Source organism: Bos javanicus, chromosome 13, assembly GCF_032452875.1.
Source record: "Bos javanicus breed banteng chromosome 13, ARS-OSU_banteng_1.0, whole genome shotgun sequence".
In the NCBI taxonomy this organism is placed as follows: domain Eukaryota; kingdom Metazoa; phylum Chordata; class Mammalia; order Artiodactyla; family Bovidae; genus Bos; species Bos javanicus.
Window position 1 is genome coordinate 62,599,839 of NC_083880.1, and position 17,238 is coordinate 62,617,076.

Here is a 17,238-nt window from a genome sequence, read left to right on the forward strand (position 1 = left end):
CCCACTACAGCCTCTCAATGACCCTGTGCAGTGGGGTATTAAACAGATGAGAAACCTGAGGTGGAAGGGAGTGAGGTGACCAGACACCAGCAACAATTGTAATCATCACCATCACTGTAGCAACTGTCTGTCAGGGGCCTACACACATTATCCCACCACTTCTCACAGCGCCCCTGGGAGGAGAGGCCCATAGTTAGTCCCATTTCATACTTAGGGGACCTGCAGCTCAGGGAGATGAAGCTCCTTGTCCAGGCCACACAGCCAGCAAAGGGCAAAAGGAAGATTTGAATCCAGTCCGCCCAACCCCAGAGTTGGGGTATTGTAATTTCCATTTTGCCACTAGACATGGAGTTGTCTTGCATTTTACAAGAGGCAACTGAAGCCTGGGGCCAACACCAGGTCTGGACTCACTACATCACACCGGCCCCTTGGGCTGTGTTCCTGAGGTGGAAAAACTCTCTTCACAAAATTCCTGCACAGCCCTCAGCTCTGTGCCCACAACCTGGGGAGTAAGGGCCTGGACGTTTGCAGAACTAGGCACAGACAGCCTGGGAGGTGAGTCTGCTGACCATTCCAAGGCTCAGATGGATGGGGTCCTCTGTGTCCCAGCTCCAGGCTTAGGCAGCTGCCCTGTGCTCGGATGATGGGACCATAGTCAGCAAGAGGAACACTAGCTACCCACGCCTCTGGTCCTACCCCTACTTTGACCTGGCCGTGTTCACGTCAAAATGTTACAGGTTCCTGCTGAGGTGCAAGTAGGTGATCGGAGGAGACTTACCCTGAGTGACCTGGAGCTCTACTGGTGCTCCCAGCCTAATGCTATATGGGCACTCATCTGTGCTCCCTGGACCGAGTGTTCCAGGTTGACATGTGCTCAATGCACCAGGCATTACCACCAACTCAAACAGCAGAGGTCAAGGAATAAACAGGGTATTCAAGTGCAAGGACTTTCCTGCCCCACCAGTTGGCCTCAATGTGATCTGAGAGAAAGGTCCTTCCCTGAGATAGCAAATGCTGGTTCCTGTCCTTGGGAGACTTCGGCCAGTCACCTTCCTTCCCTGAACCTCAGTTTCCTCAACTAGAAAATGGAGCTTTCCAAACCTATTTAGCGAGCTGTCTTGAGCACCAACGGTGAAAGTAGTCCTGCAGTGCCAAGCAAATGGCCAGGTACTACCCTGGACTTACTGGGGCCAGAGTGAGACTCGATGCTTCTCCCAGAGGCTGAGAGTTGGAACAGCTGATCTCAATGGGAGAGGATGCAGAACTGGGTGCCCTCTCTAGATCTGCCCCTTCCCATCTATTCCACCCTGAGTAAGTCATCCTTCCCTTCTGAGCCTCACTTTCCCCTGGTTGCTCATGAGATGAAAAAGCAAGGTGAAGCAAGATAAGCACCTAGTGCTGTGCAGTCGTGTCCAGGCAAAGATGGGGTCCAGAGGATAGTGCTAGGATCACAGCTCTTAGAACTCAAGGTCAAAAGTAGCTTTGAGCCACCCTAGTCCAGTTACCTCCACTTAGAGAGGAGCTTGGGCATCTACAGCTTAAGCAAACTTATTTGATAATTCTATTTAATCTTTTCTTTTTTAATATAAATTTATTTTAATTGGAGGTTAATTACTTTACAATATTATATTGGTTTTGCCATACATCAACATGAATCGTGTACCCCAATGTTTATTGCAGCACTGTTTATAATAGCCAGGACATGGAAACAAACTAGATGTCCATCAGCAGATAAGTAGATAAGAAAGCTGTGGTACATATACACAATGGAGTATTACTCAGCCACTAAAAAGAATACATTTGAATCTGTTCTAATGAGGTGGATGAAACTGGAGCCTATTATATAGAGTGAAGTAAGCCAGAAAGAAAAACACCAATACAGTATACTAACACATATATATGGAATTTAGAAAGATGGTAACGATAATCTTTTCTTTTAAAAATATATTGCCCAGGCGGAAGACTTCAACAGAACTAAAACACGTGAAATGGAAGAGGAAAATAAGTGAGGTTCAATTCACGTCTAGCCTTGGCTGAGTCCTTCTCCTTCTCTGGACCATGGGTACCCCAATCTTCCCAGCAAGGAGGTTACATTGAACTCTAAGCTCTCCTGTGGCTTTGATGTCTGTTATGTTTCCAGTGTGGTAAGTTGACCCTGGAGTTGTCACCTAAAGGGAGGAGTTGATGTGAATCTATAAATGTGTTAAATCAGGACTTACTGTGAGTTTGAACAGCAGGACCCAACTCACGCTGGCTTCAAGAGGAGAGTTCTGTAAAGACGGAATGATCTGTGCAGAGGGCCAAGGCAGCAATGATGTTGATATTTTTCTGGAAAAGAAGGAAGACAATAGAGCCAGGGAGAAAGAGGTAGGTGCGTTTGGGGTGGCAGTGAGTAGATGACACAGGGGCTATGATGGGGACTTCGGTTTAAGGTGAGAGCTTTAACTTCTGGCAGCTGCATTGAGAGTAGAGAGAGGGGTTGGGGGCAAGTGTGCAGAGGGATACTGCATATATGGGCATATATATGGAGGCAGACCATATTCACTCTCAGGAGAAACTCTACTGATTTAATGGAGTGGGCAGATGGGGGAGGGTGGGTCCTGAGCAAACTGTCGTTGCAAATGTTTTTCCTGAGGCTGGTTCTACTGTGAAGGATGTTATGGAGAGCACTTGGACATAAGAGAAGGTTTGGGAAGAACGACTTCACTGGTCACTGACCCTGATGCTACTATGGGCCGCAAGCCTGGCCCCATCTCTGTCCCTCTCTTACAGGCTGACTGCTTTCCCTCTCTGAGCCTGAGTTTGCAAATGCTGATAAAATTAAGCTAGATGATCACTATGGACCCTTCTGCCAGAATATTCTCCAATTCATCCATTCACAGTTTTAGCCCCAGCCCCAACCCACATGGCCACCATGTTGGTATCTGGAGGCTCCATGAGAACCTGCTCTTAGTCTTGGAACAAAGTCCTCTCCATAGCCATCCAATTCAAGCATCCTGGCTGACCTTTGCTTTGGAAGTCTCTCTGTTCACTCTGGACAGAGCTTATTTTCACTGGAGTCTCCTTGGATGGCTCTGGACGCAGAGCTTGTTTCCGGAGGCAGCCTCCTACCCCATCGCCATTAATATAAAAGAGCCCTCAGCACCCAGCAAAATTCCAGGAAACTGCACAGGGGAGCAAGGACTTTGTAAGTATTTTTCCTCAAACCATGAATGGTGGGCTCTACCTTAATGTCACTCCACATGGAGGCCTACAGAAGGCATTGGGGAAAAGAGGCATAGAGATTAAATTAACCCCTCAGTTGTGTTTGACTTTTTGTGACCCCATGGACTGTAACCTATCAGGCTCCTCTGTCCATGGATTTCTCCAGGCAAGAATACTGCAGTGGTTTGCCATTTCCTTTTCCAGGGGATCTTCCTGACCCACAGATGGAATCTGGGTCTCATCCATTGCAATCTTTACCTTGAGGCACCAGGGAAGCCCTTCCAAAGGCTCTAAGGACAAGAGGCAGAGGGGTGGGGCCACTTGAATTAGCTAACTTTGAATGGAGCAAACCAAGAAATAGATTCAATTAGGAGAAATGTCAAATTGATGATGAATGCAGCATCATGATACAATACCACTTATTTGTTCATACTTTTGTTTGGCAGACTTTATTTTGTTATACTTACTAGCGGCAGTTTTTTACTATGAGTTGGGAATTCAACTCCTTGTGAAATAAGTCACAATCCCTCCTCTAAGGAATTCACAGCCTGGTGGGAAAGGCAGCCAAGTTGTCACTAATAGGGACCCAGGACTCTTAACAGTGAATAAAAGCAGCAAGATGGTGGAGTGGTGACACCTAACCTAGTCTCTGGGGAGAGTTCAAGAGGACATGATGTCCTGCTGAAGCTGGAAAGTCAGTAAGAAGTGATACAGCTAAAAATGAAAAGAAGAGGGAAATGTTCCATGCAGAGAAGCCAGCATGTGCAAAGGACCTCTAGTAAAGACAGCTGACCTGGAGTCAACAGACTTTTCAAATAGTAGCTCCTTCATTCACTGGTTGGTTGTCTCTGGGCAAGTTTCTCTGGCTTTTTGACCTGGGTTGCTGGTCTGTAAGAGAGGAGATAACCACATTATCTTCAAGGACTGCTGAGTGTCAGAGTCCTAAGTGCTCATCCACGATGCCATTTCCCTGTGGGTAATTCTCACTCCTGTTCTTCCCGTGACTGTCCAGGTGTCCGGACAAGATGTTTCAGCTTTGGAAACGTGTTCTCTTGTGCGGCCTGCTCCCTGGGACCTCAGCGTCTCTTCTTGACAGTCTTGGCGAGGATGGTCTGAGGAAGCTGAAATCTGGTCTTGAGAAAGGACTTGACAACCTTGACAGTACACTTGTAAGTGAGCCAACAACAGGGATGGGCAGTGGCACCTGGGAGCTTGCTTCCTAAATACTAAGCCTGTATTACCAAAGGCTGCCAGCAGGGGCAGCTCCTTATGGGTGCTTTACTGAGAGAGGTGACCAACTGGTTCCTGGTTCATTTGTTTACTCTTTTTCTAGAAACAGGAAATGCTGAATATCACTTTACATCTTCTATCACGGTAACCTTTGCTAATACATTCACAGGATAAAATCATCAATGTGACATTTCAAAAGGTCAAAAGGCTTGCATATTTTAATTTACAGCACATATGGACAAATAATCCTGTATATTAATAGTTTCTCCAGTCATTTGTGAGAGTATCTTTTTTCTACTCTCTTGACAGCACTGGTTTGGACAACTGAAATTTTTTCCAATCTCACAGATGAAAGGTTATAATTCATCACAGCATTTCTATAATTATGTAAGCATTCACTCATTTTTTTCATATTTATTAGCCATTTATGTATTGTAAGTTAAATATTTAACTTATATTGGTAGCATATTCTTCTGTTGGGTCATCCAATTTACTTAGTAATTTGTATTAACCAACTGGAAAAGAATTTCTACCTAGCCTGGGTAGCTTTAAAATTACCTACCTTGATCACAATAAACTGTGGAAAATTCTGAAAGAGGCGGGAATACCAGACCACCTGACCTGCCTCTTGAGAAACCTATATGCAGGTCAAGAAGCAACAGTTAGAACTGGACATGGAACAACAGACTGGTTCCAAATAGGAAAAGGAGTACGTCAAGGCTGTATATTGTCACCCTGCTTATTTAGCTTATATGTAGAGTACATTGTGAGAAACGCTGAGCTGGAAGAAGCACAAGCTGAAATCAAGACTGCTGGGAGAAATATCAATAACCTCAGATATGCAGATGACACCACCCTTATGGCAGAAAGTGAAGAAGAACTAAAGAGCCTCTTGATGAAAGTGAAAGAGGAGAGTAAAAAGTTGGCTTAAAACTCAACATTCAGAAAACGAAGATCATGGCATCTGGTCCCATCACTTCATGGCAAATAGATGGGGAAACAGTGGAAACAGTGGCTGACTATTTTTTTGGGCTCCAAAATCACTGCAAATGGTGATTGCAACCATGAAATTAAAAGACACTTACTCCTTGGAAGGAAAGTTATGACCAACCTAGATAGCATATTCAAAAGCAGAGACATTACTTTGCCAACAAAGGTCCATCTAGTCAAGGCTATGGTTTTTCCAGTGGTCATGTATGGATGTGAGAGTTGGACTGTGAAGAAAGCTGAGTGCTGAAGAATTGATGGTTTTGAACTGTGGTGTTGGAGAAGACTCTTGAGAGTCCCTTGGACTGCAAGGAGATCCAACCAGTCCATTCTGAAGGAGATCAGCCCTGGGATTTCTTTGGAAGGAATGATGCTAAAGCTGAAACTCCAGTACTTTGGCTACCTCATGCCAAGAGTTGACTCATTGGAAAAGACTCTGATGCTGGGAGGGATTTGGGGCAGGAGGAAAAGGGGATGACAGACGATGAGATGGCTGGATGGCATCACCGACTCTATGGACGTGAGTTTGAGTGAGCTCCGGGAGATGGTGATGGACAGGGAGGCCTGGCGTGCTGTGATTCATGGGGTCACAAAGAGTCGGACTCAACTGAGTGACTGAACTGAACTGATGCAGGGGAGCAAGGACTTTGTAAGTATTTTTCTTCAAACCTGTGACTCCTGGGCTTCCCTGTTAATGTCACTCGACATGAAGGCCTACAGAAGGTTTTGGGGACAAGAGGCATAGGGATGAAAATGAAAGTGTTAGTCCCTCAATCATGCTCTACTCTTTGGGACCCCATGGGTGAACTCCAGGAGTTGGTGATGGACGGGAGGCCTGGTGTGCTGCAATTCATGGGGTCGCAAAGAATCAGACACGACTGAGCGACTGAATTGAACTGAACTAGTGAATCATATTTCCTTGTCATTCTAATTTCTTGAAAGACCTTGGTCTTCTTTTTACTTTTTGGAAACATTACTGGCACATTGCTAAATGTTCTTTGTAGGAGAAGCTAACCTCTGTAACGGACTGCCCTTCAAACCTTGCCAGGGCTTAGGCAACCTTATAGATACAGGAGGGACCCACTTTCCAATTTCATTGCTGATAAAACAGCAATGCTTCTGAACACAGAAGCAGAGGTGTCTGCATCAAAGTCACCTAGTAAGTTATAAGACCAGATGTAGTTTCCATCGCTGCATCATTATAACTAGGTACTGTCCACTGCAGAGCCACGTTGCAGTACTTTGATTACATACTTTTTCTTGCAGCCTTTTCTTATTCGTTGTTTCTCATTTGAATTATCTCTACACATATTTTCTTAATACTTTTCAAATGTGCCATTCCACATCTGCCATGTCACTTCCTCTATCAAATCCCTCTTTCCTCTGTCCATTAGGATTCTCTGTTCTTGTTCTCTTCTTTAGTCAACCCTTTTCTAGGCCTTATGCAAAGCTGTCATTCCTAGACTCCTGTTTGACAATCCATATATTTTCTTTGATTCTAGATTTTCCATTTCTTACTTTATTCTACATTTGTTTTGTTTGTATGAGCAGCTCATTAGTGCTTCACTACTAGAAACTGATGTGTAATCAACACCTATTGTCTGCTCAGTGGGGTGATTGCTTTGTTGATGAATAATGAGTATGTATTAGCATGAAGGCGGCATAAAAAGAGCAAGGTCTCCTAGCTGTGTGACTTTGATCAATTTCTAAAACTTTTGATCTTTTATTTCCTTACTGAAAGTGAAGATATTAGTAATACCTAGTTTATGCAGTTGTTACAAAGATTAAGTGAAATAACATAGGCAAATATTCTCATTTAGTACCTGGTGCATAGGAGCCGCTTCATAAGTTGTGTACCACGCTAAGTGGAGATTGCTTTTGCAGCTATCTTGGAGCAATTGAAGACTGCTGAGGCGGACCCAGAGAAGACTGAAGAAGCTAAGAGCCTGTTGGAACAACTCATTTCTGGAATTTTTGAAGTAGTGTACAGGCTTACGGGGTGAGTTGATGCTTCATTTGGAGATTTTTGTTCCCAGAAAAGAGAATACATCTCTTTGGGGACATAAGTTTAATATCAAAGATAAAAAGTGAAGGTGGAAGTCGCTCAGTTCAGTTCGTCACTCAGTTGTATCCGAATCTTTGCAACCCCATGGACTGCAGCAGGCCAGGGTTTCCCTGTCCATCACCAACTCCAGGAACTTGCTCAAACTCATGTCCATCGAGTCAGTGATGCCATCCAACCATTTCATCCTCTGTTATCACCTTTTCCTCCTGCCTTCAATCTATCAGCCTTAGGGTCTTTTCCACGGAGTCAGTTCTTTGCCTCATGTGGCCAAAGTATTGGAGTTTCAGTTTCAGCATCAGCCCTTCCAATGAATATTCAGGACTGATTTCCTTTAGGATGGACTGGTTTAATCTTCTTGCAGTCCAAGGAACTCTTAAGAGTCTTCTCCAACACCACAGTACAAAACCATCAATTCTTCAGTGCTCAGCTTTCTTTATAGTTGAACTCTCACACCCATACATGACTACTGGAAAAGCCACAGCTTTGACTAGATGGACCTTTGTCAGCAAAGTAATATCTCTGCTTTTTGATATGCTGTCTAGGTTGGTGATAGCTTTTCTTCCAAGGTGCATGCATCTTTTAATTTCATGGCTGCAGTCACCATCTGCAGTGATTTCGGAGACCAAAAAATGAACTCTGTCACTGTTTCCATGGTTTCCCCTTCTATTTACCATGAAGTGATGGGACCAGTTACCATGAACTTTGTTTTTTGAATGTTGAGTTTTAAGCCCGCTTTTTCAGTCTCTTCTTTCATTTTCATCAAGAAGCTCTTTAGTTCTTCTTCACTTTCTGCCATAAAGGCACTCTCATCTGCATATCTGAAGTTATTGGTATTTCTCCCAGCAATCTTGAGTCCAGCTTGTGCTTCATCCAGCCCAGCGTTTCAAATGATGTACTCTGCATATGAGTTAAATATGCAGGGTGACAGTATACAGTCTTGACATACTCCTTTCCCAATTTGGAACCAGTCTGTTGTTCCATGTCTGGTTCTAACTGTTTAATCTTGACCTGCATACAAATTTCTCAGGAGGCAGGTAAGGTGGTCTGGTATTCCCATCTCGTGAAGAATTTTCCACAGTTTGTTGTGATTTACACAGTCAAATTTTCTCAGTCACATCCAACTCTTTGTAACCCCATTGACTACGAATATCATGGAACTCTCCAGGCCTGAATACTGGAGTGTGTTGCCATTCTGTTCTCCAGGGGATCTTCCTAACACAGGGATTGAACCCAGGTCTCCCACATTGCAGGCAGATTCTTTACCAGCTGAGCCACCAGGAAGCCCATAGTTGGTTGAGTCACTCATGTGGAAAAAGGTTCCTCTTAGAATGCTGTGCTCTGCTATGCTTTAGTTGCTCATCATGTCTGACTTTTTGCACACCCATGGCCTGTAGCCTGTCAGCCTCCTCTGTCCGTGGGGATTCTCCAGGCAAGAGTACTGGAGGGATGTGCCATGCCTTCTTCCAGGGTATCTTCCCAACCCAGGGATCAAACCCAGGTCTCCCACATTGCAGGTGGATTCTTTACCAACTGAGCCACCAGGGAAGATGAATAAACCTTGCATATTCTTACAGAGCAGAAGTGGTCTGAGGCCAACTCCACCAGAGCTTGGGAAAATTAGAGGGCTGCGGGGGCTGTCCAGGTATCTCACGGGCTTAGGCTTTCTATTCTGTGATATCAGGGTCAGGATGAAGGTTCTCTTCACTCTTACCTCTACCTGTTTGCTGGTGCCTAAAATCCCTTTCCCAAAGAGTAAGACTTTTCTTCTCTGAATAGAAGTGAGTATAAAAGTCTGAATGGCCTCAAGAGAGAGGAAACTAGAATTCACACCATGTAGGTAGCCTTACACATGAAGTCTGGGAATCAAGCAGTTCCGAGTTCTAATTCTAGCTCTGCAAAGAAAGGAATGAAATAATGCTGTTTGCATCAATAACCAAATGGATGTAGAGATAATCATACTAAATGAAGTAGGTCAGACAGAGAAGACAAATATCATAGATACCACTAATACATAGAATCTATAATATGATATTAGAGAGCTTATATAAAAAGACTCATTGACAATAGAAAAAAAAAAAAAAACACTCACAGTTACCAAAAGGCAAACAGTGTGGAGGCTAAATTAGGAGTTTGACATAAATATATACACACTACTATATACACAGTAGACAACCAACAAGGACCGACTATATAGCACAGGGAACTATACTCAATATTTTGTAATAACTTATAAGGAAAAAGAATCTGAAATAAAAATACATCTATATCTATATATATCTATTTTTGAATCACTTTGCTCTATGCCTGAACCTAATGAAAAGTGAAAGTGTTAGTCACTCAGTTATGTCTGACTCTTTGTGACCCCACAGACTGTAGCCCACCAGGCTCCTCTGTCCATGAAATCTTTAGGCAAGAATACTGGAGTGGGTTGCCGTTTCCCTCTCCAGGGATCTTCCCAAGCCAGGGATAAAACCCAGGTTTCCTGCATTGCAGGCAGATTCTTTACCCTCTGAGCCACCGTGGAAGCCCCACACCTGAACCTAGCATAACATTGTAAAGCAACTATATATCAATTTAATAAAAAAGAACAAATTCTGACTCTGACACACATTCACCCTTGGAGTCTTGAGGGAAATCACAGCTGTCTGATCATCAGTCTGCCATGCCATCCAATGGAGAGAATCCAATCCCTGAGCAGGACTCTCATGAGACCAAAGGCAGGGTCTATGAGTCTCAAATGCTCAGCACAACGCTGGCATAGACAAGAGCCCAGAAATGGCTGTCAGGAAGAATGACAAGGGTGAATTGTGGGTTTTGCACAGGGTGAATATCAGTAACCTGCACATCCTGGATATCACATTCGAACCAGCTTCTGATGGCAAAGGTGCTACCTTGAAAATCCCCATCACTGCTGAAGTCAACGTGAACCTGTGAGTATGTCTTGGAATCTGACGTTTGGGAGATGCAGTGCAGTATGGCCGATAGATCTCCAATTTGAAAACAGGCAATTTCCACCCTGCTACCTTAGTCTCTCAATCTGTAAAATAAGGAGGTCTTTGCAAGTCTAGAATCCTAACATTTAAAATGTTCTAAGAAACTTTTCCCATAACCAAATCTCTCTTTTTTTAAAATCCCCCTATGAAATACATTTCCAAAATCTTAACACTTTTCTAATTATAAAACTTGAGAATTGAGAAGACATGATCACTTATAACTCTTGGCAAAGTTTACCCCAGCATCATTTGTCTCTCAAGATTCTCGTTAAATGGTAGTGACCAGTATGGGCTGTGGAGCAGTGTGCAGTATGTAATGAAGAGCATGTGAAAATTATATGGAAAATATGATTTCTAGGTCTTTTAATTACTTTGAAGATACAGAGAGATAGGAAATGAGGATGTGTAGGAGTCTTTATAAATTAAAGTACACTATGACTTCATCATTCATTAGTTATGAGATCCTGAGATAGTTACTTAAATTCTCTATACCACATGTTTCCTCATTCTGAAAACAGAGATAATGATAGTACTTTTACAAATGCTATTGCTGTAGAGATTAAATGGATTAATCCAGGTAAAATATCTTTTTGGAAATACCTAACGTAGTATTCTGATCTGAACGTAGTATTTTCTTGCTGCTGCTGCTGCTAAGTCCCTTCAGTCGTGTCTGACTCTGTGCGACCCCATAGACAGCAGCCCAACAGGCTCCCCCATCCCTGGGATTCTCCAGGCAAGAACACTGGAGTGGGTTGCCATTTCCTTCTCCAATGCAGGAAAGTGAAAAATGAAGTCGCTCGGCTGTGTTGGACTCTTAGCAACCCCATGGACTGCAGCCTACCAGACTCCTCCATCCATGGTATATTCCAGGCAAGAGTACTGGAGTGGGGTGCCATTGTCATCTCCGAGTATTTTCTTAGGAAATGTTAACTCATTTTTATTTTAATCATTGGTGTGATACTCTATATAAATTTCACATGAGCCAAATCCTTGTGGCCAGGAGAAGAAATTCCTAATGTAAGAATGTAAATTCCATTAAAAAAAAAAAAAACAGATAGTATTTACATTGTCCATTTGTTGTTCATCAACTAAGTCCTATCTAACTCTTTGTGACCCCATGGACCGCCGCACACCAGGGCTGTACTTGTTTATAGGCATCCCATATAATGTCCACATAAGAGAGAGACTAAAGTGGGCAATGTGAAGAGACTTCTCCACCTCTGTTCACTGTGAACCTATTTCCCTGCAGGCCTGTATTGGGTGAGATTGTCGACTTGGCCCTCAACTTGGTCCTCCAGTATAGTGTCAGCGTTGAAACTCATGAAGAGACTAAAGTCTCCAAGGTGGTCATGGAAGAATGCAGGAGTGATCAACAGAGCACCAAACTCACCATGCTGGGCAGGTCAGGTCAACACATCTCAGCAGAGTGGGGATGTCAGAGGTGTTGGGACTCATAATTTCAGCCCTATTCCTTACCTGGAAGGGAGCAGAGTATGGAAAAAAGAGGTTAGACTCTCAAATCAAGTTAGGTTTGCCACTAACTTGCGGTTTTGTAATCAATTTAGCCTCTAGATGCTTCAGTTTTCACTTCAGTAAACGAAGGATGGTAAGAATACATAACTCACAGGCTACTGTGTTAGCCAAATGAGAAAACCAAGTGTTTACCATACAGCCTGGCACATACTAAGCTCTCAGTAAAAATAATATCCATGCTGACTTTCAGTCTCTTTGTTCTTCCCCTTACTGAGACCGGAGTGCTGACCTCTCCAAATATACCTGTAAATTGCTATATTTCACCTTTCAGCTTCATCTGTTTTAGCTTCATGCTTTTTGAAGCTCTGTCATTAGATACATGCACATTTAGCATTCTTATGTCTACTTGAAGAACTGACCCATCTCATATTACATAATGGCCCTCAATAATAATAATAATTCACTGTGTTCACCTTCCTGCCTCTAGCTAGGAGAGGGCAAGATGAATAGTAAATGTCTACTATGGACTCTAATTTCAGATTGTCCCCAAACCATCCTCTACTTACTGAAAAATTCTCAAAAATGACATCTTAAAAACTGTGTCATCTCCATTTAAATCACTGATCTTCAGTAACCTACCAAATGTACATCTTAAACTGTGTGCTTGAAAGAATATGTTTAGCCCAGGGAAGAGGGTGGAAGGAGAAAGGCTGATCCTGGTTCTGGCTGAGAGAGAACTAGTCTGGAGTTGAAGGCTGGGGCAAGTTGGCCTTAGCAGGTAACAAGGCTGAGTCATGAGCAGAGGTCAGTTCATCCTGCCCAACAGGTGTCTGATCACAGCTTTGCCTAAACACCCCCAAAGTAAAAGATAGGATAGGTCTGCAGCCTATCAGCACTTGGAAAGACTGAGATGTCAGTCCAAATGCCTGAGCCCTACTGGACACTGAGTAGCCGGTAGAGCCAGGGAAACCATCCTGCCTTCCGGGTCTCAGTGTCCGTGTCTGTAAAATGGGATTCCACTCTGCTGCTCCAAACTCTCAGGGGGCTCTTCTTTCCACTTTGGATGCAATCTCAGGCCCTCTCAGGGTCATCTAGGCTCTACTTAATTTGGATCCACATCTTGCCCACTCTTCCCTGGACCCGCTAGCTTTTGGTCTGAGCCTCAGACAAACTCCTTCCACTCAAGACCTGTGCACGGGTTGCTCAGGCACCTAGGACACCTTTCCCGCATCCCATTTCCATGTTTGTCTCATCGTTTTGGGTCTAGAATAAGGTTTCTCTCTTTCTCTCTCATAAGATTCTACTCTTGCCCTTCTCACTACTTGTCACAAGTTGTCATTAAATATTCAATCGTAAGTTTACTTCATTTATTCCTTCAGCCAAAAATGTGTGGAGCAGCTGCTCCATACAGGCAGGCACCATCCTGAGCTCAGAAGAAAGTACTGGTGACTGCCGGCAAGGTGCTTGTTCTCATGGAGCTTAGTCTCTGGAAGGAACAGCAGACAGGGGAGCATTCAGTCCAGCAGTAAAGAACCCACGTGGAAAATGTTCGATTGCTATCATCCCTGGGCAGAACAGAACACCAAGCAGGGCGCTATGACAGAAAGCCCTCCCTTAGGCAAGCAGTCACAAGGGCTGCCCTGAGGAGGTGACAGTTATGTGGAGAGCTGAAGGTGGGAAGGAGTCAGCCTTAGGAAAACCTGTTAATACTGGGTAGGCCAAAAAGTCTTTTGGGTTTTTCCATAAGCTCTTGCAGAAAACTCCAAACAAAACTTTTATCCACCCAATATTCAGGTGCCACATTAGGAGCTGCTTGTGCTTTGTTCATCTATATGTCACCAGTCAGTCTTGCTTTTGAGCACAGAGTTGGTGCTCTCTAAATATATGTTAATGAATGGATGGATGACTAGACGCATGGATGGATGGAAGAATGGGTAGATGGATGGGTGGATAGAAGAATGGATGGATGGAAGAATGGATGGATGGAAGAATGGGTAGATGAATAGAAGAGTGGATGTTTGGATCAATGAGGTCTCAGGGTTGTGATGAGACTCTCATGAGCTATCGGAGTGGGCTGCTGGTCAACCATGGCGTTCTAAGTGATGATCCCCCTGGGGAGAGGCCCAAGTGACCTGGCTTCACGGTGCCCCACTATCTTCCACCCTCTTCCCACTGCTCTTGCTTGGGTGCTCTGCCAACTTCACCGACCTTCATCAGTTTCCTCTCTTCTCCAGGCGCATTGGACTGCTCACTGAGGTTGTGGACTTTGCAATCAACCTCGTGAATGAAGTATTGTCCCTGGTAACTCATTACGAGGTGAGTCCCCCACTCCTGGGGTGCAGATCCAGGCCTGGTGGGGGCAGGTGTGACTTCCCCTGGCTGGACTGTACTCTCTGGGCACCTTCCTTTCTGAGGGGCCAACTTCCTTGGGGCAATCAGTTGCTACCTGCCCCCTTCACTCAGCCTGGCCTGGGGAGGAGGTGACCAGGGGCCTGATATGAGCTGAAATCACTGGGTCCACACTTGAACAATTTACCCTACCCATGGACTGCCAGTAGGCCTTTTAGCTAATATTTTTCTTCATTAAACATAATTTTAATTCATTTAAGTAAAAAGAAATCTGTACATACCATAGTTCAGATTCATGTGCATCATATAAAGAAACCATATATACTATGTGCCCAAAATTCGAAAGGTTCTATATTACTCAACTCTGGAAGGGGGCTGGGAATCTGGCTTAATTTAAAAAAAAAGTCCTCCATGTTGTTCTGCAGTTTATTGAACTTGAGTCATGCGCAACGTGTGTTCCTCAGACCAGCAGCACTGACCTCCCATGGACATTCATGAGAAACGGAGACTCAGATCATACCACAGAACTGTTGCTCAGTAATTTGCATTTTAACAACATCTTCAGGGAACTGTAGGTGCACAAAAGTGTGAAAAACACAAAACCATTTCTCTATCATTCCCAGGGCCCCATTTAACTCTATAAAGTTTCAGAGTCCAGAGGTCAAGGTTTCTAAGGGCATAGGGTTCTGGAATGTTAAAAGTCTAGATTCTTCAAGGTTCTAGGATTCTAATGTTCTAAAGTTTTAGGATTCTAGTGTCCTCTGGTTCTCAGATTTGGACCTTCTAGGTTTCCACTGTTCTAGAATCCTAAGGGTCAGAAGTTCTGAGACCCCCAGTACTGAGCATCTCTGTGGGTGGCGGGCAGGGTGCTTACAGCAGATAATAACCAGTCCTCTTCCTTCTCCCATCTCACCTCCCAACCTCTTTCTTTCCCTCCCTCCCTGCATTTCTGTGTCTCTCTCTCTTTCCCTGGCTCCTTGTGACCCTCAGCTGTGCCCACTGGTCCGCAGTTTCTTTGAAAGCCTGGATGCAGATTATCTTAAGAACCGCATCGCTAAGTCACAGCTTAGGGAAATGGTGAGGGGGCATCCTATGCATCCTTACAGGGGAGGGCATGCTGCTCTATGCCAGCTGCACCGGCAGGTCTGGTCAGGGGACCCTGGAGAAGTTGAGGACCCTTCGTTGTGAGCAAGTCAGGAAAGTGTGGCTGGAGGTGTCCCTGTGGACTGATGGCCTCTGTGGGCCTCTGAGAGCTTCTATCCCTCCTTTGCCACACTGGCAGAACCTGCTGTCCAGAATGATGTGACAAAGAGGACAGACTAGGTCTGGGTTCAAATCCTGGATATTTTCTTAGCAACTGTGTGGTGGGGTCAACTGGCTCCACCTCTCTGAGCCTCGGGTTCCTCCCAAGTGAAAGGAGATTGTAAACAATGCCGAGCTGATGAGTGGATTTAAAGAAAAAGCAGAAAGAGCTTAATATCCAGTAGGCATTGTTAATCAACACTGCCCCTCACCTTTTATTTCTTATGAGGAGCTGTGGCTTCACCTCCAACCCCTGGAAGCTCTTCTTGACCTGGGTCTCTGGCAAGACTGGGGTTACTGGGGCTGGGGGGGCAACATAAATGGGGTGAGTAACAGTGTCAGGGTCCTGGAGGCAGTTCTTGTAGTAAATAGCCACAGACCCAGTTCATTGGGCCATCACTCTGTGCTTCTTATATACTATCTCACTGGATCCTTGCAATGACCCTGTAGGGATACGTAATATCATCATACCCATTTTACGGATGAAGTAACTGAGGCTCAGAGAGACGGAGTAACATATGAGAGGTCCCATGGCTGTCAAGTCTGACCCGCTGGATGGTTTCAGCCTTTAGTGTCTAATTTCTATTCAGCTTCCAGTGCTGGAACCTGAGACCTGCTACTTATTTGTTCTTTCAGATGAACTTTATGAAATCCCAGAGGCAAAATAAAGAGCACAGATGAGGAAAGCCTCTGCGATGCCTGCCTGCTGCTGAGGGCCGGGCTCTGGGCCCTGGGCTAAAGGAGGATAAGCAGCAACCCCCTCCTCCTGCCCCGCCACACACACAGACACACACACAGGGGTCTGTGGAGAAGCAGAAGCAAAGCTTGGCTTCTTTTCCTTCTCTAGCAGACTGAGCCCTGATCTTGGTCACAGACTGAGTCCTGACTCTTGACATACACCCCGACTGCATTTGATTCTGCTCTCTGACTGAGCCTAGAACACAGTCAGACATAGCTTTCACTCCAGTTGCTGACTGAGCCCTGACTGAGTCTCTATCCACTGGTATTGGATAGAGCGCTGACCTGCATCTCAGTCTGACCCCTGATCCTGATCATACATTGAGCTCTGAACCCTGGCTCCTCTGAGCCTTGCTTAGTCTTTTCATATTGGCCATTGTTGCTAAGGTGAGGGGGTGGGAGGGTGAGGGGATGAGGAGGGCTCAGTGCCAGGCGCCAGAGGGAGACCCCAAACCACAGGTGCCAGCCCCTCCCCGAGCCTCAGAGCTCGCAGGGCTTGTGTGGAACCACTCCTGCAACTGTGTCCGGTGAACACATGAGCCAGTAAGGTCCCTGGGGTGTCCATGTCTCACACCAGGGTCTCCTTCTAGATTGGTCCCCAGGGACGTGGCTGAATCTCTGTACCGTCTCCCTCTGAGATGGTCGGTGATGCCACCATCCCCCAGGAGTGACAACTGAGCCCAGTCAAAGGACACTCTCAGATACTCCTCCCTACAATCAGGACACACTATGCTCGTCACCCTCCACCCCAGCAATAAAGAGCCATTTCTGCATCCTGTGTGGCCCATTGCACTCCTTCCACTAGGATTTCAGGGAAGGCGAGGTATGGGCAATACAGGCAGCAGAGGCCTGGATCCGTAGCTGGAAGGAAATTTGGGGATAATGCAACCCCTCTTC

At 45.0% G+C, this 17,238-nt stretch overlaps 2 protein-coding genes across 2 annotated transcripts in view; both read left to right on the forward strand.

Annotated features, from left to right (window-relative positions):
• Positions 1–728: 728 nt before the first annotated feature.
• LOC133258784 (short palate, lung and nasal epithelium carcinoma-associated protein 2A-like) lies at positions 729–15,607 on the forward strand. Its single transcript, XM_061435509.1, has 8 exons — positions 729–862; positions 4,217–4,377; positions 7,306–7,420; positions 10,309–10,416; positions 11,729–11,881; positions 14,187–14,268; positions 15,292–15,378; positions 15,584–15,607. The coding sequence occupies exons 1-8, from the start codon at positions 729–731 to the stop codon at positions 15,605–15,607; spliced, it is 864 nt and encodes a 287-aa protein (XP_061291493.1).
• Positions 6,058–17,238, forward strand: part of LOC133259600 (short palate, lung and nasal epithelium carcinoma-associated protein 2B) — a 39,941-nt gene continuing 28,760 nt past the window's right edge. Inside the window, exon 1 of the mRNA XM_061437281.1 lies at positions 6,058–6,070. The gene's annotated coding sequence lies outside the window, so the exon portion shown is untranslated. The remainder of the gene's footprint in view (positions 6,071–17,238) is intronic.

Coding starts and splice junctions, on each gene's coding strand:
- LOC133258784 (XM_061435509.1), top strand. CDS start 729: ATGTTACAGGTTCCTGCTGAGGTGCAAGTAGGTGATCGGAGGAGACTT. Junction 863..4,216: donor CCCTGGACCGAGTGTTCCAG/GTTGACATGTGC, acceptor GTGACTGTCCAG/GTGTCCGGACAAGATGTTTC. Junction 7,421..10,308: donor GTAGTGTACAGGCTTACGGG/GTGAGTTGATGC, acceptor GGTTTTGCACAG/GGTGAATATCAGTAACCTGC.